Below are 24,142 nucleotides of genomic sequence, written 5' to 3'. Positions count from 1 at the left end.
AGGTGTAACTGTTCCGAAGGTTGACTGCCAAGGCTACCGCCCAGTCTTTTCCTTCGGCATCTTTTCCAACAGCATCACAACCCACCCAGATTCCCCAGTTGGAGTTGCCCAGCACACTTTCCCAACCCTCGGCGCTCAAATGCGGCATCAACTTCTAGTCACTTCAAATGAAAATCACTCTCCTTCCAATCCTTCTGATCGTGCTCAGGAGGCGAAAAGCAGAGTTTAATTCCCTCCCGGCGTCTAGGGATGGCACGCCACCCCGAATACTATGTAGTCTCGATCAGTGGGAAAATTCAGAAGCTGCAAAGATTAGCCGACGTCCTCATTCGCTCGCAAAGATCATGGGCCTTGAGATGCCCAAGGACAAGGCCAGGAGGAGCGAGACACGGGCGAGACAATGGAAACGGGTGGAGAGAGGGAGAGGATGAGGAAAGGTGAATACAAGCCAGGGTCTCTGGGAAGCGAACGGAAGCAGCCAGCCCTACATGATTCCCAGAAAATTTCCACGTGCCAATGGAGACAGCGGGACTCGGGTGACCGGACAGAATGTTTTCAAACGGCCTGGAGGTTGCTCCGATTTCTGCTCGTTTTTTTGTTCTTAGCCTTAGTTTTTCTTTAAAAAAACGTTAGCATCACCATGTTGAGGAAGCTCCACCGGAAGTTAGAGCTCCATTTCCTTCAAGACGCGCCACCCGCTTTCTCCAGAGGCCAGCCCCAAACCACGCTGGAGTTACCTGATTCGGAGAGTTCCCCCGTTTTGTCGGTCTTCTCTCCCGGCTCTTCTTCCACAATGGGGCAGGACATCTGTCTTTTCATCGCTTTGTTGGATGTCAGGCTGGCCAAAGACAGCAGGGGAATGGCCTGGCTCTCCTAAGGGAATGAAAGAGGGGTAAGGAAATGGGTCCAAGGCCACCATTTGACCATTTGAACTGGTCCAAAGGCAGCTGAGCAATCCTCAGAGAAGATCAGAGAATTAATAATATTACTACTACTAATAATAATGATTTTGGTTATGCTCTTACTATGGGCCATGCTAAGCGCTGGGGGAGACAGAAGATAATGAGGTCCCGGATGGAGCTCACAGCCTTAGCACGGGGTCACGAAAAAGCTTGGGAAGCAGTGACGGCCTAGTGGTTAGAGCACAGGCCTGGGAGTCAGGAGACCTGGGTTCTAATGATGTTTAATCCTTGCACGAGTCAATTCACTTCTCTGGGCCTCGGTTCCCTCATCTGTAAAATGGGGATTAAGACCGTGAGCTCCGTGTGGGACAGGGGCTATGTCCAATCTGATTAGCTTATATCTATCCCAGTGCTTAGAACAGTGGCTGGCACAAAGTAAGCACTGAACATTTACTATTATTATTATTATTAGGGGGGAGAACAAGTATTTGATCTCCCTTTGGCAGACGAGGGAACTGAGGCCCAGAGAAGTGAAGTGACTTGCTCTAGGTCACCCAGCAAACAAGCGTCGGAGCTGGGATTAGATCCAAGGTCCTTTGACTCCCACTTAACATTCCACTTTAGTCTTTAGTCACTTAACTTTTCTGTGCCTCAGTTCCCTCATCTGTAAATGGGGATTAAGACTGTGAGCCCCATGTGAGACAGAGACTGTGCCCAACCTGATAAGCTTGTACCTATCCCAGGGCTTAGTACAGTGCTTGACACATGGTAAGCGTTAATATCATTATTATTATACATCCCTTTCCAAATGGGCACCACAAAACTTGGGGTGAGGAGGTGGAGAGGAAAGTCCGGTCCAGAGAACCTCCCTTAGAACCCCCTCCTCTCCTTTTCTAGCCCAAAAGACCGAGGGATCCTTCCCACTCGGCCTTAGCCGGATCTCACCGACCACCAAGAGGAAAAATACAAATCACCAATGTACCCCTCCGAATCGTGGATCCCGGGTGCGGCCTGAAGTCGCGGCAATTGGTTTGATGGTTTTTGTGACCCAGAAAGGAGTGGATTTAATCGGGAAATCATTAGGACGACAAGTTCGGCTCGCTCTGCTTCAGCGTACTTGGTCCAATTATCTGGGGCTGGTCACCCGGAATTATCGGCCAGCGGTGAGTCATGCCTCTCCAGAGCAGCGTGTCAGAAGGCACAAACTCCCCATCGACGTCCCTCTCCCTCCGGCCCCCCAGCTTCTAGCTCTCCTGGCTCCCTGCCCGCGCTCTAAGATGCCACCATTCAACTCCCCCACCACCCAATGCAGCTGGCAATTCTAGCCGCAATTTATTTAGACTTTTGCAATTTATTTATATATCCATAATTTCTATAGCCCTGATTTATTTCTATACCCCTAATTTATCTCTATACCTCTAATTTCTCTTCCCCTAATTTATTTCTATACCCTAATTTCCATATCCCTAATTCATATCTATATCCCTAATTCATTTATATATCCCTAATTTATTTGTATACCCATTTCTGTACCCCTAATTTATTTCTATATCCCTAATTTATATCTATTTCTTTCCCTAATTCATTTCTATAGCCCTAATTTATTCCTATACCCATTTCTATACCCCTAATTCATATCTATATCCCTAATTCATTTATATAACCCTAATTTATTTGTATACCCATTTCTGTACCCCTAATTTCTATATCCCTAACATATCTATTTCTTTCCCTAATTCATTTCTATAGTCCTAATTTATTCTTATACCCATTTCTGTATCCCTAATTTATTTCTATATCCCTAATTTATATCTATTTCTTTCCCTAATTCATTTCTATAGCCCTAATTTATTCCTATACCCATTTCTATACCCCTAATTTATTTCTATACCCCTAATTTAAATCTATACCCCTAATTCATTTCTATATCCCTAATTCATTTCTATATCCCTAATTTATTTCCATACCCCTAATTTATATCTATACTCCTAATTTTTATCCCTACCTCTAATTCATTTATATATTCCCAATTTATATATCCCTAATTTCTATACCCCCTAATTTCTAAACTACTAATTTATTTCTACACCTCTAATTCACCTATATATCCACAATTTATTTACATATAATAATAGTTATGGTACTCGTTAAGCACTTACTCTGTGCCAGGCCCTGTTCTATGCACTGGGGTAGATACAAGTTAATCAGGTCGGATCCATTCCCCGTCCCACGTGGGGCTTGCTGTCTCAATCCCCATTTTACAGATGAGAGAAGGGAGGCCCAGAGAAGTGAATTGACTTGCCCAGGGTCCCCCAGCAGACAAGTGGCGGGGCCAGGTTTACAGCTCAGGTCCTTCTGATGCCCAGGCCTGGGCTCTATCCACCAAGCAATTTATATCTCCAGAGTTATTTACTTATATCTCCACAATTTATAGATCCGTAATTCACTGATTTGTATTAATGCCTCTCCCCCTCTAGACTTTAAGCTCACTGTGGGCAGGGATAGTGCCTATCAACTCTGTCATATTGGACTCTTAAGCATTTAGTCCAGGGCTCTGCACACAGCAAGCGACCCCGACCTAAAAGGCATTTCTTGAACACTCGGATTGGGCGAATCCAACTCTCACGCCACGATATCCGGAAGTTCTTGGCATTAGGGCGGTCCCCAGCCCGGACCCCCGTTCCCAGTAAAATCCCAGGGGGTCTGAGGGGCGTCATGGGGGAAGGAGGGGATGTCGTCTCTGCACTTACAGAGCTGAAGAGCTCCGTGGTCAGTCCCAGGTAATTGTAGAGAGCCAGGAAGGTCACCCGCTGCAGTCTCACCATGATGATCTGCCGGGCAGACAGAAACAACCGTCAGTCGATCAATCCGAAGTATTTACTGAGCGCTTACCGTGGGCAGAGCCCTGGCCTCGACGCTTGGGCGAGTCCGACGCAATGGAGGCGGGAGACACGTTCCCTGCCCGTACGGTCTAGAGGAGGAGATCGATGTTAAAATAAATTAGGGATCCGGACAAAAGTGCTGTGGGGCCGAAGGGGGATGACATCGAGTGCTTAAAGAGTGCTGGTCCAATGTGTAGGCGATGCAGAAGGGAGAGGGAGGAGTGGAAATGAGGGTTCGGTCGGGGAAGGCCTCTTGGAGGAGGTGAGACTTGAGTAAGGCTTTGAAAGTGAGGACAGCGAATACGAAGGCGGGGGGAGTTTCAGGTCAGGGTGAAGGCTTGGGCGAGGGGTCTTTGGTGAGGTAGGTGAGATAGAGCTAAGGTGAACAGCACACTTCCCCCCTTCAACGCCCTACTGAAAGCTCACCTCCTCCAGGAGGCCTTCCCAGATTAAACCCCCCTTTTCCTCTGCTCCCCCTCCCTGCTCCACAGCACTTGTGTATATATGTATACATTTATTATTCTATTTATTAATGATGTGTACATATCTATAATTCTACTGAATTACATCGATGCTATTGATGCCTGTTTACTTGTATTGATGGCTGTCTCCCCCCTTCTACACTGTGAGCCCGTTATTGCGTAGGGATTGTCTCTATCTGTTGCTGAATTGTACTTTCCACGCACTCAGTACAGTGCTCTGCACATAGTAAGCGCTCAATAGATACAATTGAATGAATGAATGAGTATGCTGGCCATAGAGAAGCTCCTTTAGAGGTTGTCCATCCACCTTGATGGCCTGAAAGTGAGGCCTTTCCTAAAATACAAGGTAATCAGGTTGTCCCACATGAGGCTCACAGTCTTCATCCCCATTTTCCAGATGAGGTAGCTGAGGCACAGAGAAGTGAAATGACTTGCCCAAAGTCACATAGCTGACAAGTGGTGGAGCCGGGAGTAGATCCCACGACCTCTGACTCCCAAGTCTGTGGTTTTTCCACTAAACCATGCTGCTTCTCTCATGGCAAGCGCACGGGCTTGGGAGTCAGAGGTCATGGGTTGGAATCCTGCCTCCGCCACCTGTCTGCTGTGTGGTTTTGGGTAGGTCACTTCACTTCTCTGGCCCTCAGTTACTTCATCTGCAAAATGGGGATTGAGACTGCGAGCCATGTGTGGGACAGGGTCTGTGTCTGACCTGCTTTGCTTGTGTCCACCCCGGGGTTTTATACAGTGCCTGGCACATAGTAAGCGCTTAACACACCACAATTATTATTGTCCTTCCAGGGACCAGACCCCCAGGGAAAAACCTCTTAATAGAAATGAAGAAATGATGGACAGGGACCTAAGTAATGTAGGGCCAAAGAAGGGGTGAATAAAGGGGGCAGTTCCAAGGACGACGTGGAAGGAAGTGGGGGGAGAGGATATAGAGGAGCTGCTGGTGAGCAGGGAAGGAGAAAGGAAAATAAATACACACGGACAAACACACGACTTACCTGCACCACCCGCACGAGGGTCTCTGGGTATTTCTCAAAGATGCCTTGGAAAGCAACAGCAGGAAGCTTGAGGATGGTGGATGGAATCGCCGCTCGGGCCGAGACCGTTTTGTACGGAGCCGGGTGACCCTGTGGCCCACAGATAAACCACTGTTAGTTGACTCTCCCCGCTTCTCCTCAAACCACTCAATCGCCTCGCCCCCTCCTACCTCACCTCGCTACTCTCCCACTACAACCCAGACCGCACACTTCGCTCCCCTAATGCAAAACTTCTCACTGTGCCTCCATCTCGTCTATCTCACCACGACCTCTCGCCCACATCGCGCCTCCGGCCTGGAACGCCCTCCCTCCTCAAATCCAACAGATGATTACTCTCCCCCTCCCTTTATAGCCTTATTGAAGGCCCGTCTCCTCCAAGAGGCCTTCCCTAAGCCCTCCTTTCCTTTTCTCCCACTCCTTTCTGCTTCCCCTTCATTTGCTCCCTTTATTCAATCCCCCCTGCCACAACCCCACAGTTGCCTATATCTGTAATTTCATTTCTTTATATTAATGTCTGTTTCCCTCTGCAGACTGTGAGCTTGTTGTGGGCAGGGAATGTGTTTTATTGCTACAGTCTCCTCTCCCAAGCATTCAATAAATAATAATGACTCCTCTTCCACTTCTTCCTGCCCCGCCTTTCCGATCCATAGCTCCTCGCTTTCCTTCCCTCTCCTCGATTCCATCAATCGTATTTATTGAGCGCTTACTGTGTGCAAAGCACTGGACTAAATGCTTGGGAAATTACAATATAACCGAGTTGGTAGACGCATTCCCTGCCCACCACGAGCTTAGACTGTCAGCCCTTTATGGGCTGGGAATGTGTCTACCAACGCGGCTATATTGTACGCTCCCAAGCGCTTAGTAGAGTGCTCGGCACCCAGCAAGTGCTCAAATACAACCTAATGATTGATTCCGGTGTCCGGGGGAGCTGTTCTAGGGACAGGTCCCCGGGAGCCTCAAGGGGGATGGGGACTGCGTCCAATCTATTTAGATTATATCGCCACCCCAGTGCTCAGGACAGTGTCCGGCACCTAGTCGGCTCTTTGCAGTAGCATTAAAAAAAAATGAACTGCTCCTCTGACTGCCCAGTTATCTGTCACCTTCGGCGCTCACTAGGGCTGGAAATCCTCAGTACCAAGTGGAATTCCAGCTCCCCAAATCCCACGTTTCCTTTCGGTCCCCTGGGATGGAGGAGCTTTGCGGGGAAAACTCTCTCCTGTGGCTGAGCGCGGAGCCGGCCCGGAAAGCAGGACGCTGAGTCGAGGAAGCGGGGATCCATCCGGGGGTGGGGAGGAGGGTCGGATCTGAGTTCCAGGCAGGTGCTGAGTGTGTGCGAGTGTGCCTTTGCATACGCAGCTGTTTCCGTGGTAACCATCTCCCCCAACCACGTGCCAGAACAACAGCCACAAAACCACTGCAACCACATCTAAAGAGGGCAGACGCCCCTGGCCAAATTTGGGGAACCTCCCCACCCCCGAGGGCCTGTCAGATGGATAAATCACAGGCTTGGCCTAATAATAACAACTGTGATATCTGTACCAAACACGGGACTAAGGGCTGGAGTGAATACAGGCAAATCGGGTTGGACACGGTCCCTGTCCCACGTGGGACTCACGGTCTCGATCTCCATTTTAGAGAGGAATGAACTGAGGCACAGAGAAGTGACGCGACTCGCCCCAAGGTCACACAGCAGACAAGTGGCAGAGCCGGGATTACAACCCAGATCCTTCTGACTCCCAGGCTCTATCTACTATGCCAGGAAGTACCAGTAATAATGATGCAATTTTTAAGCACTGATTTTGTGCCAGGGACTGTATTAAACACCGGGGAGGATAGAGGCAAATCAGATGGGACACAGTCCCTAACCCACATGGGACTCCCGGCCTTAAACTCCATTTTACAGATGAGGTCACGGAGGCCCAGAGAAGGCCAAGGTCACACAGCGGACAAGTGGCGGAGCCGGGATGAGAACCCAGGCTGCTTTTCTTTACAGATCAGGCACTCCACCCAGGAGCTTGGGGCTTCAGTGATCTCATCCATTAAATGGGGATGAAGACTGTGAGCCCCATGTGGGACACGGACTGTGTCCGACCCGATTACCTTGTCTCTACCCCAGCGCTTAGAACAGTGCCTGGCACATAGTAAGCGCTTGCCAAATGCCATAAAGAAAATAAATAAAAAGGATTCTAGCTAGAATCTTGCTGGCAATAGAAAGCAGCCTCTCACTGCTTTCCAACATGATGCTTCACACCTACACACACACATTTCGTTTACAAGCGTATGTGCGTACACTGGGTTACAATCACCCAGGAGACACAACCAGCATTGTTAGATGTTAGATCTCCCTCACAGCCCTTAATGGAGGGGCTGAGGTTATGGGAAAAGCGACTGCTTCCCGCCTGAGCAGAGATTAAGAAATCAGTAAAAAATCACTGAGAAGCAGCACGGCCTAGTGGCATTTGTTAAGCACTTTCGATGTGCCAAGCACTTTTCTAAGCACTGGGGTAGATAAAGAGTAATCAGGTTTTCCCATGTGGAGCTCACAGTCTTAATCCCCATTTTACAGATGAGGTAACTGAGGGACAGAGAAGCTAAGTGGCTTGCCCAAGGTCACGTAGCAGACAAATCGGGATTAGAACCTGTGACTTTCTGACTCCCAAGCCCATGGTCTTTCCACTAAGCCACGCTGCTTCTGGAAAGAGCCCAGGTCTGGGAGTCAGGAGGAGTTTTGATCCTGACTCTACCACTTGTCTGCAGGGTGACCTTGGACTCTGTGGGTCTCAGTTCCCTCAATTGTAAAATGGGAATTAGGACTGGGTGCCCCATGTGGGACGAGGACTGTGTCCAATCTGACTCACTTTTATTCACCCCAGCGTTTAGAACAGTGCTTGACATTGAGTAAGAGCTTGACAGATACCATAAAAAAACCCCCAAACCGACATCTCACGATACAACCACGCTTTTCAAGGAACATAACCTGGTTATAGAGTGTGGAGTGGGGTTTAGCAGGAAAAAGCTTCCCCAACCAAGCCTGACCCTACTTCGCAAATTGAGAGGAACCACCCTTCAAGATGATCAATTAATCACCAGAGAGTCTATTTTTAATTCAAATGTTACCCCATCAATTTCTCCCCTCCCACAGCGCTTAGAGAAAGCTCTATTGCTGGGACAAAACGTCCTCGCAACAGCCTGGGAGGGGAGTTAATGGACCTGGAAAGACTGAGGTACAAAGTTCATTTAGGTCCTTCCTTTATGCGCAAAACTGCCTGCCCCTCAACTGTATTTACTGAGCACTTACTGTGTGCAAATCCCTGTACTAAGATTTGGGAGAGTACAAAAAGCATGCACATTCCCTACCCACACAAGTCCCATCCATTATTTCCTAACAGATGGGGTTTTGTGAGGAGAGATGTTATAATGACATTAAGATCAGTTGCACACAATAGAGATAATTTCAGCCCACCTTTTACACATAATCTTTTTTTACGGTATTCGTTAAGTATACGGTATTAAGCACTAGCTACAGGATAATCAGGTCAGATATGGTCCCTGTCCCACGTGGGCCTTACCGTCTAAGTAAAAATAATAATAATTATGGTATTTGTTAAGCACTTACTCTGTGAAGAGCGCCGTTCTAAGCTCTGGAGCACCATTCTAGTGGGAGGGAGAAGAGGGATCGAATCCCCATTTTACAGAGGAGGAAACTGAGGCCCAGAGAAGTGAAGTGACTTGCCCAAAGGCGCACAGCGGGCAAGGGGCAGAGGCGGGTTAAGAAGCCAAGTCCTCTGAGTCCCGTGCTTCTCCCTTCCCTGGTAGCTGGAGGGAACGGGGTGGGGGAAACTGAGGCAGCACTGACCTACTTTGGGCTCTCCTTGTGAGTTCAGTGTTCTTTTCCATCACATTTGGCCAAGCCTCAAGCTGCACAGATCATTTCCCAAGCAACCAACTTGGGGAGAGGTCCTGAGAGAGGCTACTCTATTGGATGCCCCAAGTGAGACAGGGACTGTGTCCAACTCAATTGGCTTGAATCCACCCCAGCGCTTAGTACAGTGCCTGCCACATAGTAAGCGCTTAACAAATACCATTATTATTATTACTCTGCCTCTGTAGTGAGTGCAATGGGGAAGCTTTAAAGGCCAGCAGCTGGCTTCAGACTGTAATTACCACTTTATCAGCTGGGAGACAGGTTTTTAATTACAGGCTATGACTCTCCCTTGCTTTAAAGCCTTATTGAAGGCACATCTCTCTCCTCTGAGAGGCCTTTTCTAAGCCCCCCTTTCCCTCTTCTTCGACTCCCTTCTGCGTCGCCCTGCGTTGGGCCTCAGTTACCTCTTCTGTTAAATGGGGATTAAGGCTGGGAGCCCCACGTGGGACAGGGTCCGTGTCCAACCCGATTTGCTTTTATCCACCCCAGTGCTTAGTACAGTGCCTGGCACATGGAAAGCACTTAACATATACCACAGTTAAGGCCCTTTTGGAGGGCGAGAGCACAGTTTCTCATTTTAGGGGGATGGAAAAGGTTCTTTGGAGCCAAAATCAACTGGGAGGGAGTGAGAAAACAGGCCCTGGAAGCAGCCAGTGAGAAAGCTGGTGAGAAGTTACCCGTAAACCAAAATAATCAGATCTCACATGGTCCACCTAATCTCAGTAGGAAGGAAAACAGCAGTTGAATCCCCATTTTGCAGATGAGGGAACTGAGGCCCAGAGACGTGAAGTTACCTGCCCCAGGTCACCCAGCAGGCAAGCGGCAGAGCCTGGACAAGAACCCAAGTCCTCTGATTCCAAAGCCTTCTTTTCACTAGACCACACTCCTTCTCTAAAAAAAGAATCTTTTTCTTTCCTCCTCTCTCAGCAGGGTGCTGGAGAGATGAATGAGATTGTTCCTGTGACAGTTTCAGGTCCTCGGAAAAGGGCACGAAATAAATAGCGGGCCTCTTCCTCCCCTTGTCGAGAAAAAGGCTGCGCTTTCGGAACCGAAGCGTCAAAAAGCTCTCTGCTTTTGATGGTCCAAGATACATCTAAGCCGAGGCCCGGCTTGTATGCGATCTGGAGTTTGCGGGGCTAGGAACGTTTAAGTCAAGGTGACTTGAAGTCGGACGAGTTCTAATCAGAAAAAGTAGCAAGCGATGCTGATTTTAAGATTCGTTCAGTCAATCGAATTTATTGAGCGCTTACTATGTGCAGAGCACTGTTCTAAGCGCTTAGATCAAAGAAAGTAAACCCAGGCAAACAGGTTAGACTGTGAGCCCCTGTGAGACAGGGATTGGGTCCAGTTTACTTAACCTGCCCCAGTGCTTGGAAGAGTGTTTGACACAGAGTAAGTGCTTAAATACAATGATCATAATAATGATAATAATAATAATCATGGTATTTAAGTGCTTATTATGTGCCAAGCACTGTTCTAAGCACTGAATATGAGAGCAAACCTGTAAATTGTGGGAACGTCTAAACAATGATCCATGGATGACACCATCTGTGACCCGATGTAAACACCTCCATCAAATGCATACGAGGAGGAAGGGGCAGACCCTCCTAAAGCAACGTGGCCTAGTGGCTACAGTCCGGCCCTGGCAGTAGGAAGGACCTGGGTTTTAATCCCAGCTTTGCCACCTGTTGGCTGGGAGACCTAGGGAGCATCACTTCATCTCCCTGTGCCTCAGCTACCTCATCTATAAAATGGGGATTAAGACTCCGAGTCCCTTGTGGGACAGGGACTGTGTTCAACCTGATTATCTTGTTACCTGCCCCAAGGTTTAGTGCAGTGACCAGCACTTGGGAAGCGCTTACATGCTACAAAAAAGGTGCCCACACAGCTTCCAGAGCCCCTGGGGCTCCCCAGTCCTCAAGACCCTCCAGTGGTTGCCCAACTAACTCAGCATCAAACAGAAACTCCTCACCATCGGCTTTAAAGCAATCACTCACTCTCTCCTACCTCACCTCGCTGCTCTCCTCCTCCAACTCAGCCCGCACACTTCGCTCCTCAAATGCCAACCTTCTCCCTGGGCCTCCAGCTCGTCTATCTCACAGCCGACCTCTCGCCAAAATCCCGCCTCTGGCCTGGAACGTCCTCTCTCCTATCTGACAGGCAATGACTATTCCCCTTTTTAAAGCCTTATTGAAGGCTCCTCTCCTCCAAAAACCCTTCCCGACTAAGCCCTCCTTTCCTCTTCTCCCGCTCCCTTCTGCGTCGCCCTGCTCGCTCCTTCAATCATCCTCCCTCCCCTCCCCACAGCACAGATGCATAGATCTGTTATTTCTTTCTACTAATGGCCATCTCCCCCTCTAGACTGTCAGCTTGTTGTGGGCAGGGAATGTGTTAGTCATAATAGTGTCCTCTCCAAAGAGCTTAGAACAGTGCCCTGCACACAGTGAGCGCTCAATAAATACGATCGACTCACTGGGGCTGGGGGAGAGAAGCCAGGAGAATATTAAGCTCGTGAGCCCCGTGTGAGGCAGGGACTGTGTCCTATCTGATTACCTTGATTCCTTAGAACAGTGCCTGGCACCTAGTAGGTGCTTAACAAATACCATCATGATTATAATTACTATTATTTTTAGCTACCCCCCGACTGGTGTGGGTGGGCTGAGGGAGGGGGCGCTTGGCGAGACACACTTACCGTGATGACATCCAGGATGCTGAGGAGGCTGTGGACACTGTCTCCTGCTAGGACCTCCTTCACCACCATCTCGGTGCCGTCCTGCCAACGGGAAAGTCCGATGAGACGACCTCTCCCTCGGGACAACCTCCCTGACTGAAACCGGACTTCGGATTTGGGGCGGGCTTCCTGGAGGGCCTCGAGGACCGCACACCCCCTCAGCATGGCCTAGTGGCTAGAGCCCGGGCCTGGGAGTCAGAAGATCATGGGTTCTCATCTCAACTCCTCTACTTGTCTGCTGTGGGCAAGTCCCTTCACTTCTCTGGGCCTCAGTGACCTCACCTGGAAAATGGGGACTGAGACTGCGACGTGGGACAGGGACCGTGTCCAACCCCATTTGCTTGGATCCACCCCAGTGCTTAATACAGTGCCTGGCACCCAGCTTAACAAATGTTGCAATTATTATAATTATTCTAATCTCTACTCCATCACTTTGCTGTGTGACCTTGGTCAAGACATTATTTGGGCCTCAGTGACTGCATCTGTAAAATGGGGATTGAGCCTGACAGACCTGTGTGGGACAGGGACTGTGTCCAACCTGACTAATTTTGTATCTAGCCCAGTGCTTAGACCAGGGCTCGCAACATGGTAAGTGGTTAATGAGTATCATCATTATTATCAGACGAGCCCGAGGGGCCCAGGAGCAGGCCGGGGGGACCGTCTCTCAGGCGGGACTGCCGGGAGCCGGGGGTCCCAAAACGGCGTTGCTGACGCCTCGGCCGATCGTCATCTCCGCGTTCATCAGCAAGGTGCGATCTTCCCATCCCGGGAAAATCTAACAAAACCCCGGCCCGCCTTGTTTCCTTACGCCTCCCTGGATGCAAACTTCCAGCTTCCCGTCCTGCACCACGTAAATGCTGTTGTCCAGTTGTCCAGGCCGGAAGATGTACTCCCCTTCCTGCAGTTCCACGAAGACCATGTGTTTGCAGAGCTCCAGGAACAGGGGCTTCTCGAAGTGACCCAGGACCCTGAGGAAAGGAGGGAGGGAGCCATCCGTCAGTAGTCTTTCCTGGGCGACTAAATAGTAATAATTCCGGTGTTCGTTAAGCGCTTACTATGTGCCAGGCTGGGGTGGATATGAGCAAATCGGTGGGATACATGTGGGGCTCACGGTCTCAATCCCCATTTTTCAGATGAGGGAACTGAGGAACAGAGAAGCAAAGGGACTCGCCCAAGGTCACCCAGACAGGTGGCAGAGCTGGGATTAGAACCCATGACTTCTGACTCCCAGGCTTGTGCTCTAGCCAATACGCCTTGCTGCTTTTACTGTGCCATATCATAATGATTTTTACTACATAGTTACACTGTACTCTCCAAAGCGCTTACAACAGTGCTCTGCACATAGCAAGTGCTCAATAAATACGACTGACCGCCTAATATCTGTCATCCCTTCATATTTGACCCTCCCGGTCATCCCTTACCGGACATTTTTCAGCATGTACAAGACTTCTGAGGGCAGGTGGGAATTCTTCACGTCGAATTCCGTGAGGTCAGCTTCCAGCAGGGATGGAGGGGGCTCCTTAGGTTGCAGAGTGGGATATTCTTTCTTAAAGCGCAGGATCCTGCAAGGATGCCCCGGTGAATAATAATAATAATTATGGCATTTGTTAAGTGCTTACTAGATCTCAGGCACCGTACTATGCGCTGGGAAAGATAGGAGATAACCAAGTTGGACGGAGTCCCTGTCCCGCATAGGGCTCACCGTCTTAATCCCCATTGTACAGAGGAGGGACTTGAGGCCCAGAAAAGTGAAGTGACTCGCCTGAGGTCACCCTGCAGACAAGTGGCGGATCCAGGATTAGAACCCATGACTCCCAGGCCTGTGTTCTATCCAGAGTAGGCACTAAATATATACCGTAGATTGACTGACTGACCCAACTGCATACACGACAGAGGGGAGGGAAAACAGGGAAGGGAAATGAGGCATTCAAACCCCAAAGGACCAGAGATCTGGAGTTTTTTTGGGTTTTTTTAAGAAATATCCACACCCTCTACCTTGGTCTTCCCCTGTTTCTATGAACATGAGAGGAGGAGGGGAGCGCTGCCCAGCTTGATAAATAGCTGGTTGTGCAGGAGGGCAAGGCTTAGCTATTATTTGCAAGACACATTACAGGCACCGTCCTATTATAAAAATAGGTAAAAGCTGCAGAGAGAGAGACAGGGAGAGAGGAAATGGGAGGGGAGAGGAAAAAAAAAGGAGAGGAAAGAAAGAGGGGAGAGAGAGATGGAGAGGGAAATAGAGGAGGAGAGAAAGGAGAGGAGGGGGAGTGGGGAGAGGGAAAGAGGAGAGGAGAGAGAAAGAGAGAGAGAATGTAGGCAGAGAGAGGAGAGGGAAAGAGGATAGGGAAGGTGGGAGAGAGTGTAGGGAGAGAGAGGAGAGGGAGAGGAGGGGAGAGGAGAGAAGAGAGGGGAGAAAGAAAGGAGAGAGAAGAGAGGAAAGAGAGAAAGGGCAGAGAGAGAGAGAAAAAGGGCAGAGAGAGAGGAAAAAAAGGGGCAGAGAGAGAGAGAGAGAGAGAGAGAGAGAGAGAGAGAGAAAGGACAGAGAGAGAAAAAAGGACAGAGAGAGAAAAAAGGACAGAGAGAGAAAAAAGGACAGAAGAGAGAGAAAAAAGGACAGAGAGAGAAAAAAGGACAGAGAGAGAAAAAAGGACAGAGAGAGAAAAAAGGACAGAGAGAGAGAAAAAGGGGAGATGGAAGAGAGGAAGGAGAAAGGGTAAGGGAGGAGAGGGGAGAGAGAGAAGGGGGAGAGAAAGGAGAGTGGGAAAAGGTTGGAGAAAGGAGAGGAGAAAGAGAAAGGGGAGAGACAGAAAGGGCAGAGGGAGGAGAGAGAGAAGAGGGAGTGAGAGAGAGGAGAGCGAGGGGGAGGGAGAGAAAGGAGGGGAGGGGAGGAGAGGAGAGAGAGGAGATGGAGGGAGGAACAACCTTAAATGTCCTCTCTTTCCCCTAAACCAACCATCATGTACAGGTAGAGGAACATTATGTCCCAGAATGAAGACCTCAGATCTGAGGGAGGGAGGGGAGGGAGAGAGGGAGCTAGAGAGAGGGAGGAAGAAACCAGTCACAACCAGGGCAGCAGCACAGCTAAGCCGTTGGTAAGGGGAAAAGCAACAGTGTCCGCGCAAAGCAGCCCCTCGATCCGCTCCGGAAAATTCCCGGACGAGCCAGGCTGATCCCATTTCGCCGGGCACCCTACCTCTTGGCCAGAGACAGGACCTTCGTCCTCTTCCTCATCCTCTGCCGGGGCAGACCTGTGTTCCCGACAAGGGTGTTGGGCAATGTGGACACCTGCGGGGAGAGAACGTCACTCAACCGAATCCCCTCCCACAGGGAGAAAACCACCAACCCGGTCCAAAGCCGGACACAACCAGGCAGCTGCTTGGAAAATACCCCAGAAACCTCAGTCTCCCACCAGTTGGTATTTACCCTTCATTCACTCAGTCGTATCTATTGAGCGATTACTGTGTGCAGAGCACTGTACTCAACGCTTGGGAGAGTACACTATAACAATAAACAAACATCCTCTGCCCACAAGGACCAGGCAATCGAGGGTATTTAATAATAATTATGGCATTTGTTTCCCCTCTCGGGGTGCACCTAGAGAGTTTCCAGTCCTCTACCAGTCTCGACGATGGGAGGGAGAGAGAAGCAGAGGCCTGTCTGTTCCATTCCGAGCTTGCCCAGTGGCTCGCGGATGGCAGGCCATCGGCCACAACTCATCCGTGCTGGGCGTCAGAGGCCCGGGAGAGAGTCGAGGGCGGAGACTCAAGTTTCCCACACGGAAGAGGCGACGGTCAACGGCTTCCAGATTTTGACCAAGAAAACTCTATGGGATCCACTCCTGGAGCGACGGCAGGTGGAGGTGGGGCTTACTGGGAGACGTGCCCGTGGCGTCGCTATGGGTCACAGATGACTCGACTGCGGTATTTAAGCGCTTACTATGTACCAGGCACTGTACTAAACTTGGGGTGGATCCAAGCAAATCGGGTTGGACACAGTCCCTGTCCCTCTTGGGGCTCACACGTCTAATCACACTTGATCTCAAATTAAACTAATTAAAACCAAACTTAACCAAACTTTAGCTCAAACACTGCTTAAAGAGAAGCAGTGTGGCTTAGTGGAAAGAGCCAGGACTTGAGAGTCAGAGGTCGTGAGTTCTAATCCCAGCTCCGCCACTTGTCTGCTGTGTGACTTTGGGCAAATCACTTCACTTCTCTGGGCCTCAGTTCCCTCACCTGTAATGGGGATGAAGACTTGGGAGTCCCACGGGGGACAACTTCAGTGTCCTGTATCTCCCCCAGGGCTTAGAACAGTGCTTGGCACTTTGTAATCGCTTAAAGACCGTCATTATTATTGATCCCCATTTTCCAGATGAGGTCACTGAGGCCCAGAGAAGCGAAGTGACTTGCTCAAGGTCACACAGCAGACGAGTGGCGGAGCCGGGATTAGAACTCATGACCTTCTGGCCACACTTCCTAGCCAGAAGGAGCTTTTCCAGAAAACCTTTAGTGGTCACAAAAGGGAACCGATCTCGGGACCAAAGCAGAGGCCGTGATGCCATCTTGTGGCAGCTGAGAATGCTAAGAACCTCCTGAAGCGGTTATCAGCGCACTTATTGAGCGCTTACAGTGTGCACAGCAGTGTACTAAGCGGTGAGAGGACCACAGAACAATAAACAGTCAGTCCCTGCCCTTCCTGCTGGGCCGAGGAAGAATCCGGATAAGACGACATTCCCTGCTCTTCCTGCTGGGCCGAGGAGGAATCCGGATAAGACGACATTCCCTGCCCTTCCTGCTGGGCTGGAGGAGGAGTCCGGGTAACCAGATGGCCTCTCTCCTGACACCATGGACGGAAACGAGTTACCACCTGGGGAGGGGGGTCACCTCGCAGCCTTGCAAATCGCCCACCCGCCGTCTCATCTACCGAGCGGACTTTACCTTCCTCATGATCTTCCGGCCATAGAACATCATCTTGTCTCTTTTGCGAAACCTGTACTGAGGAGTTGCTGACTGCAGTTGTCCTGAAACACAGAGAACCAAATCAATCGATCGTATCTACTGAGCGCTTACGGAGGGCGGACTTATTCCCTATTTAGTCAGAAGGGAACAGGTCTTTCGGACTCCCAAAGCAGCCTGGCCTAGTGGCTAGAGCATGGGCCTGAGAGTCAGAAGGACCCGAGTTCTAATCCCAGCTCTGCCACATAATAATATTATTTAAGCGCTTACTATGTGCCAAGCATGGTTCTAAGCACTGGGGTAGATACCAGGTAATCAGGTTGTCCCACGTGGGGCTCAAAGTCTTCACCCACATTTTCCAGATGAGGGACCTTAGGCACAGAGAAGTGACTTGCCCAAAGTCACACAGCTAAGTGGCAGAGCCCGGATTAGAACCCACAACCTCTGACTCCCAAGCCCGTGACTAAACAAGGCTGCTTCTCCTGCTGTGTGACCTTGGGCAAATCGCTTCAGTTCTCTGGGCCTCGGTGACTTCATCTGTAAAACAGGGATAAAGACTGGGATGGGGACTGTGTCCAATCTGATTAACTTGTATCTATCCCGGCGCTTAAAACAGTACTAGGTACATAGTAAGTGCTTAACATCATCATTATTATTATCATTATTAATAACAATAAGCCACGCTGTTTCCCATCCCCTCTGATCCCCGGATATTCCCGTCTAGAGCGAGATACTTACGGGACTGCTTCACTCTCCGGTACCCGAAGAAGATGGCAGTGCCAAGGAAGACGAAGGCGACCAAGGCCCCGATCAAGATGCCCGTCAGCTGGGTGGAGAAGAAAGCGCCACAGACACCGATCAACCCCAACGACCAGCCTTGGGTAACTCGCCGAGGTCTCCGCCCGCCCCTCCCAGCCGCCCCCGCTAGCGTTTAGTACAGCGCTCGGCCTGCAGCTCACGCTCAACGTGGCTTAGGGGAAAGAGCCCGGGCCTGGGACTCAGAAAGCCACGGGTTCTAATCTCCACTCCGCCGCTGGTCGGCTGTGTGACCTTGGACAAGTCGCTTCAGTTCTCTGTGCCTCAGCTAACTCATCTGGAAAATGGGGATGAAGACTGTGAGCCTCAAGTGGGACAACGTGATAACCTTGCATCTATCCCAGCGCTTAGAACAGTTCTTGGCACATAGTAAGCACTTAAATATCATTATTAGTATTATTACAACTGATTGACCCATCGGGCTTCTACAAGCCCCGCAGCTGGACGGAGGAAGGGAGACATCAATGAGAAGAGTGTCTGTTGTATTATTATATCGTACTCTCCCAAGCAGAGCCCGGGCCTGGGAATCAGAAGGTCCCGGATTCCAATTCCACCTCTGCCACCTGTCTACTGTGTGACCTGGGACAAGTCATTTCACTTCTCTGGTCCTTAGTGACCTCATCTGGAAAATGGGGATTGAGGTTGGGAGCGCCACGTGGGACAGGGACTGTGTCCAACCCCATTTGCTCGGATCCACCCCAGCGTTTAGTACAGTATTATTAGCACAGTGCTCTGCACGCAGTAAGCGCTCAATAAATACGACCAGCTGCCCGACAGGAGAGTTCAGATCTGGTGAGGGGCGTTCCCCCCGCCGGCCCCCGCCTTCCCCCGGCTCCCGTTACCATGCTGTTCGGCACTCGATCTTCCACAAACTGCAGCATCTGTGAATGCAGGGCAGTGCCCGGGGGATCTCCACCCTGCGGGAGAGAAAGCGGCCAGGTTGGCAACCGGGGGCCACGGCCAGATAGCCGGTCCCCAAGTTCCTCACGCCCTCCCACCCCCGCCCTCCCTCCAAACGCTTCGGGAGAAGTCCCGGCCGGGTTTCGACCTCCTCCTGGTGGAGGGCGGAATCAGACGTCAGGAAGGGTGAGGATCCTGGAAGAAACCGTAGGGGCAGCCGAGAAAACAAAAACAAAAACCCAGGTTCGTGACTCCCAGAGCGTCATCCGGTTAATAATTTAGAGTTTTGTATAATTCCGTTTCCTACATTTGTGATCGATGGCCTAATTTTATCTTCCAAATCTTCCGGGACTTGAACATTTTTGTTTTTCTTTCCCTCATAAAAGCAGTCTTTCCTGTCAGTTTTTTTTTTTTTGTAAACTTTCACCTAGTGAATAGTAATTACAATAATTATGGAACTTGTTAAGTGCTTACTCTATGACAAGCGCTGTTCTAAGCACTGGAGTGGATACAGGCCCACGAGGCTCGCAGTCTTCATCTCCATTTTACGGAAGAGGCGACCGAGGCCCAGAGAAGGGAAGTGACTTGTCCGAGGTCACCCGGCAGACAGGTGGCGGAGCCGGGTCTAGAACCCAGGTCCTTCTGACTCCCGGGCTCTACCTACCAGGCCACGCTGCTTCTCGCTGCTCAAAAAGTCGGTCCGGCTCGGCATGAAAGCCCAGCCGAGGTGAGGCAAGAGCTCCAATTTCCTTCAAGGCATTTACAGGGTGCAAACTCAAATTCCCACGGCAAGGCCCAGAGGCCCATGAGGGGCAAGGACAGTGTCCAAACTGATTATCTTGCATCGACCCCAACGTTTAGGACAGCGCTGGGGGGTTAGGATCCACATCTTCTGATTCCCAGGTCCGTATGCTTTCCACTAGGTGAGCTAATTGACGAAAGCATTTGGGAAATACTAAAAGCAGTTAAAAAAGAGGCCATTAAGATCCCTTCACCCCTCAAAATGGTTGTTTCGTCTTCCTCCTGGTAGCCTCACACATCTTAAAGCCTGGGAGGGAGGGAGGGAAAAGAGAGTGGATGGAGTTCTAATAAAATAATAATAATATAATCTGTGATATAGTATGTGCTTACTATGAGCCAGTTACTGTACTGAGCGCTTGGGAGGCTACAATAGAACAATGTAACAGACGCATTCCCTACCCACAACGAATTTACAGTCTCGAGGGGTTTTAAACTGAGCTTGGATCTTGTGAACCCAGAACTCAATCCCACAGAAATCTTTTCCACAAGCAGGGAGAAGCCAAAAAAGCTCAAAAGCCTCCTAAAAGCCACACCTCCTCCAAGAGGCCTTTCCTGATTTCCCCATCGGCTCTCCCCTCTGTGCCGACTAGGCACGTAACCGTGTACCCCTAAGCACTTTGAGATTCACCCCAGCCCCTCCACGCTTAAGTCCAGTCCTTCTCTAAGCCCCCCTTTCCTCTTCTCCCACTTCCTTCTGGCCCTGGTCATGGGTTCTAATCCCCGCCTGTCCGCTGTGTGACCTTGGGCAAGTCACTTAACTTCTCTACACCTCAGTTACCTCATCTGTTAAAAATAAAAAGGGGAGGGGTGGATTAAGAGTGTGAACCCAATGTGGGCCAGGGACTGTGTCCAGGCTGATAAACTTCCATCAACCCCACCGCTTAGAACAGCGCTCGGCACATAGTAAGCGCTTAGCAAGTATTTGTTGAGCACTTACTGTGTGCAGAGCACTGTACTTAAGTGCTTGGAAAGTACAATTTAGAGAAGCAGCGTGGCTCAGTGGAAAGAGCACGGGCTTTGGAGTCAGGGCTCATGAGTTCGAATCCCAGCTCTGCCACTTGTCGGCTGTGTGACTGTGGGCGAGTCACTTAACTTCTCCGTGCCTCAGTTCCCTCATCTGTAAAATGGGGATTAAGACTGTGAGCCCACGTGGGACAACCTGATTCCCCTATGTCTACCCCAGCGCTTAGAACAGTGCTCGGCACATAGTAAGCGCTTAACAAATACCAACATTATTATTATTATTACAATTTGGCAAAAAATAGACAATCCCTACCCGACTACAGACTCACGGTCTAGAAGGGGGGAGACAAAAACAACAAAAAAAACCCCACCAAAACAAGTAGACAGGCATCATTATAATTAGAATTATAGATGTATACACATCATTAATAGAATATATATATATGTATATATATATATAAAAGTGCTGTGGGGAGGGGAAGGGGGTAAAGCAGAGGGAGGGAGCTGGGGTGAGGGAAGAAAAAAAAGAATCAGCAGGATTTGAAGGGACTCAAGTAAATACAGAAGGGCTCAGGCTGGGAAGGCCTCCTGGAGGAGGTGAGCTTTCAGTAGGGGTTACAGTCTTAATCCCCATTTTACAGATGAGGTCACTGAGGCCCAGAGAAGTGAAGTGACTGGCCCCAGGTCACACAGACAAGTAGCGGAGCCGGGAAGACACCCAGTAAGTGCTCAATAAATGCCACTGATGGACCAATTCATTAACAACTTAGACGCACCTTGCCCCTATAACCTGCAATTCGCCACGATCACAAACAGCTGTTCCCTAGATCGACCGGCCAAGATCTTTGGATCCCTCCAGCTGCTAGCCCTTAAAGATGCGTCGGTTTGAGCTCCAACTATTTATGTCTGCGGTATTCGTTAAGCGCTTACTATGTGACCAACACCATGCTAAGTGCCACGGTACACACGAGATTAATCAGTCCCCCTGTGGGACTACCTTTCTTCTAGAGCAGAAGCTCATTGTGGACGGTGAATGTGTCTACCAACTCTGTTTCTGAAACTGAGGCCCAGAGAAGTCAGATGGCTGTGAAGAGCAGTGTGGCCTGGTGGAAAGAGTCGGGGACTGGAAGTCAAAGGACCTGAGTTCTAATCCCCCCTCTGCCACTTGTCTGTGTGACCTGGGGCCAGTCACTTCACTTCTCTGCCTCAGTGACCTTATCTGCAAAATGGGGATTAAGACTGTGAGCCCCATGTGGGAAATGGTCTGTGTCCAATCTGATTATCTTGTATCTAGTCCCAGTGCTTGTACAGTGTCCGGCACAAAGTGAGCACTTACCAAATGCTATTAAAAAAAAGTGGTAGAGCCACAAATAGAACCCAGGTCCTCTGACACTCAGCCCCTGCTCTTTCCCTTAAGCTGCCCTGCTTCAAGCGGCATGTCAAGGGGCCAATTAATGGTTCGACTTTGGCCAATAATCCCAATTATATTCCTTCTCTTCCTATGCCATGAGATTTGATCGTATTTGAGTGCTTACTGTGTGCAAAGCACTGTACTAAGCGCTTGGGAGAGGACAAGAAACCAATAAGCGGACATGACCCCCGTCCACGGCGAGCAGATCAGAGTCGCCCCGGGGCAAAGGTGGCCAGCAACACTCCCGAGTCCTTGCCCAAGTCCTGAAGACAACTACTAGTTTAGGGAAACCAAGTCCGCCACCCGGTGACTAAGGCAACTGTGAAAATGGAGAAACAGCTCGGCCTCGTGGAAAGAGCCCAGGCCTGGGATTCAGAGGACCTGGGTTCTAATCCCAACTTGACTGCTGAATATGACCTTCTCTGGGCCTCAGTTCCCTCATCTGCAAAATGGGGGTGCAATCCCTGTTCTCCCTCCTACTTAGGCTGGGAGCCCCACGTGGGACCTGATGATCTTGTATCTAGCCTTGGTGTTTGGCTCACAGTAAGCGCTTTACAAAAATCATCACAGTTAATTAAATGCCCACTGTCCACTCCTGAAACACATTATAATAGTAATTACAGTATTTGTTAAGCCCTCACTATGTGCCAGTTGCTGTACTGAGCACTGGAGTCTATACAAGCAAATCAGGTTGGATACAGTCCCTGTCCCACATGGGACTCACGGTCTCCATCCCCCTTTTCAGGTCACTGAGGCCCAGAGAAGTGGAAGTGACTTGCTCAAGGTCACAAAGCAGACAAGCGATGGCTCCGGGGAGATTTTGTAGAGCTCAAAGGAGCGGCCCTGAATTATCCGGCGTCTTGAACCTTCCGGAAGCCTCCCACGCAGGGAAATCCTCAACCAGAATCCACATCCCCTCACTGGGCTCCTCCCCACATACGTACCTTGGGACAGGAATTATTCAGTTCCAACGTCATGGCTGAAAAAACAGAGACGGAACAAGAATGAGAAGAGGAAAACCCACTTTTCCTGTTCAGGCAATCTGCGGCAAATTCAGGAAAGCATAAGCTCCAAACTCTTACTTTGGGTGTCTGTCTGCGGCATAAGAATAATAATATATGGTATTCGTTCAGCCCTTGCTTTGTGCCAGACACTGTGCTAAGCCCTGGGAATGAAATGTGCCAGCTTATTGTTATATTGTACTCTCCCAAGTGCTTAGTAAAGTGCTCTGCAGGGAATGTATCTGTTTATTGTTACCCTGTACTCTCCCAAGCACTTAGAACAGTGCTCTGCACCCAGAAAGTGCTCAACAAATAAAATCAACTCACCGGATGCCATATCATAGGGTTGGACACAGTCCCTGTCCCACAGAGGGCTCACAGCCTTAATCCCCATTTTACAGATGCGGAAACCGAGGCCCAGATAAATTAAGTGACTTGCCCAAGGTCATGCAGCTGAAGAGTGCAGAGCTGGGATTAGAAACCAGGTCCTCTGACTCGTCTTTACCTGGCAGGAACACGTCCGGTGAGGTGCTCCTCAATCAACGGTACTTATTAAGCTGCCGATGATTGCTGCCGCCAGCGAAGAGGTTGTTCTATTGTCCTCTGCCAAGCGCTTAGTACAGTGCTCTGCACCCAGTAAGTGTCGATAAATGATTGAATTGAAAGAATGAATGAAGCAGCATCTGCTATTTTGGGATGCAAACAAATGGGGAGGTCTGGACTAGCCAAACGGCCCAGGGCGAGGCTGCCGTGGTTATCTCTAACAGCCCAGCAAGTTGCCAGAAGTTGGACGGAAGCCGGGGTGTCTTTGAGAGTAATAATAATAATACTAATAATGTTGGTATTTAAGCGCTTACTATGTGCCGAGCACTGTTCTAAGCGCTGGGGTAGATACAGGGTAATCAGGTTGTCCCACATGAGGCTCACAGTTAATCCCCATTTTACAGATGAGACAGTTGAGGCACAGAGAAGTAAAGTGACTTGCCCACAGTCACACAGCTGACAAGTGGCAGAGCCAGAATTTGAACTCAAGGCCTCTGACTCCCAAGCCCAGGCTCTTTCCACTGAGCCACGCTGTGGCTAGACCACGGACCCGGGGATCCGAAGGACCTGGATTCTAATCCCCTCCACCGTGTGCTGCGTGACCTTATGCAAGTCACTTCTCTGGGCCTCCCTTCCCTCATTGAAAATGGGGATTAAAACTGGGAGCCCCACGGGGGCAGGGATTGGGCCCAACCTGATTAAGTGGGCTCTACCCCAGCGCTTAGTAAAGTTCCTGGTACATAGTACGTGCTTAACGAATATGAGAAAACAGCAAAAGAAGATGAGT

The 24,142-nt window shown here is 49.9% G+C and overlaps 1 protein-coding gene across 2 annotated transcripts in view; it reads right to left on the bottom strand.

Annotated features, from left to right (window-relative positions):
- PNPLA7 (patatin like phospholipase domain containing 7) overlaps positions 1-24,142 on the bottom strand; it is a 107,664-nt gene that overhangs the window by 81,437 nt on the left and 2,085 nt on the right. The window contains exons 1-12 of one of the 2 annotated variants that reach the window (XM_029054303.1): positions 23,318-23,439; positions 22,756-22,790; positions 18,579-18,653; positions 17,659-17,746; positions 16,903-16,985; positions 15,162-15,253; positions 13,390-13,530; positions 12,777-12,936; positions 11,930-12,010; positions 5,274-5,402; positions 3,653-3,733; positions 738-873 (exon numbers count right to left, since the gene is read on the bottom strand). In XM_029054303.1, the coding sequence (XP_028910136.1) occupies positions 738-873; positions 3,653-3,733; positions 5,274-5,402; positions 11,930-12,010; positions 12,777-12,936; positions 13,390-13,530; positions 15,162-15,253; positions 16,903-16,985; positions 17,659-17,746; positions 18,579-18,653; positions 22,756-22,788 (1,099 nt within the window). In that variant the 5' untranslated portion in view covers positions 22,789-22,790; positions 23,318-23,439. Of the gene's footprint in view, positions 1-737; positions 874-3,652; positions 3,734-5,273; positions 5,403-11,929; positions 12,011-12,776; positions 12,937-13,389; positions 13,531-15,161; positions 15,254-16,902; positions 16,986-17,658; positions 17,747-18,578; positions 18,654-22,755; positions 22,791-23,317; positions 23,440-24,142 lie in introns of those variants that run through there. The other variant, XM_029054302.1, reaches the window with a different exon arrangement.

Source organism: Ornithorhynchus anatinus, chromosome X4 (genome assembly GCF_004115215.2).
Source record: "Ornithorhynchus anatinus isolate Pmale09 chromosome X4, mOrnAna1.pri.v4, whole genome shotgun sequence".
Lineage (NCBI taxonomy): Eukaryota > Metazoa > Chordata > Mammalia > Monotremata > Ornithorhynchidae > Ornithorhynchus > Ornithorhynchus anatinus.
The sequence above is the reverse complement of the archived record's forward strand: the minus strand, read 5'-3'. Positions and strand labels throughout refer to the sequence as shown.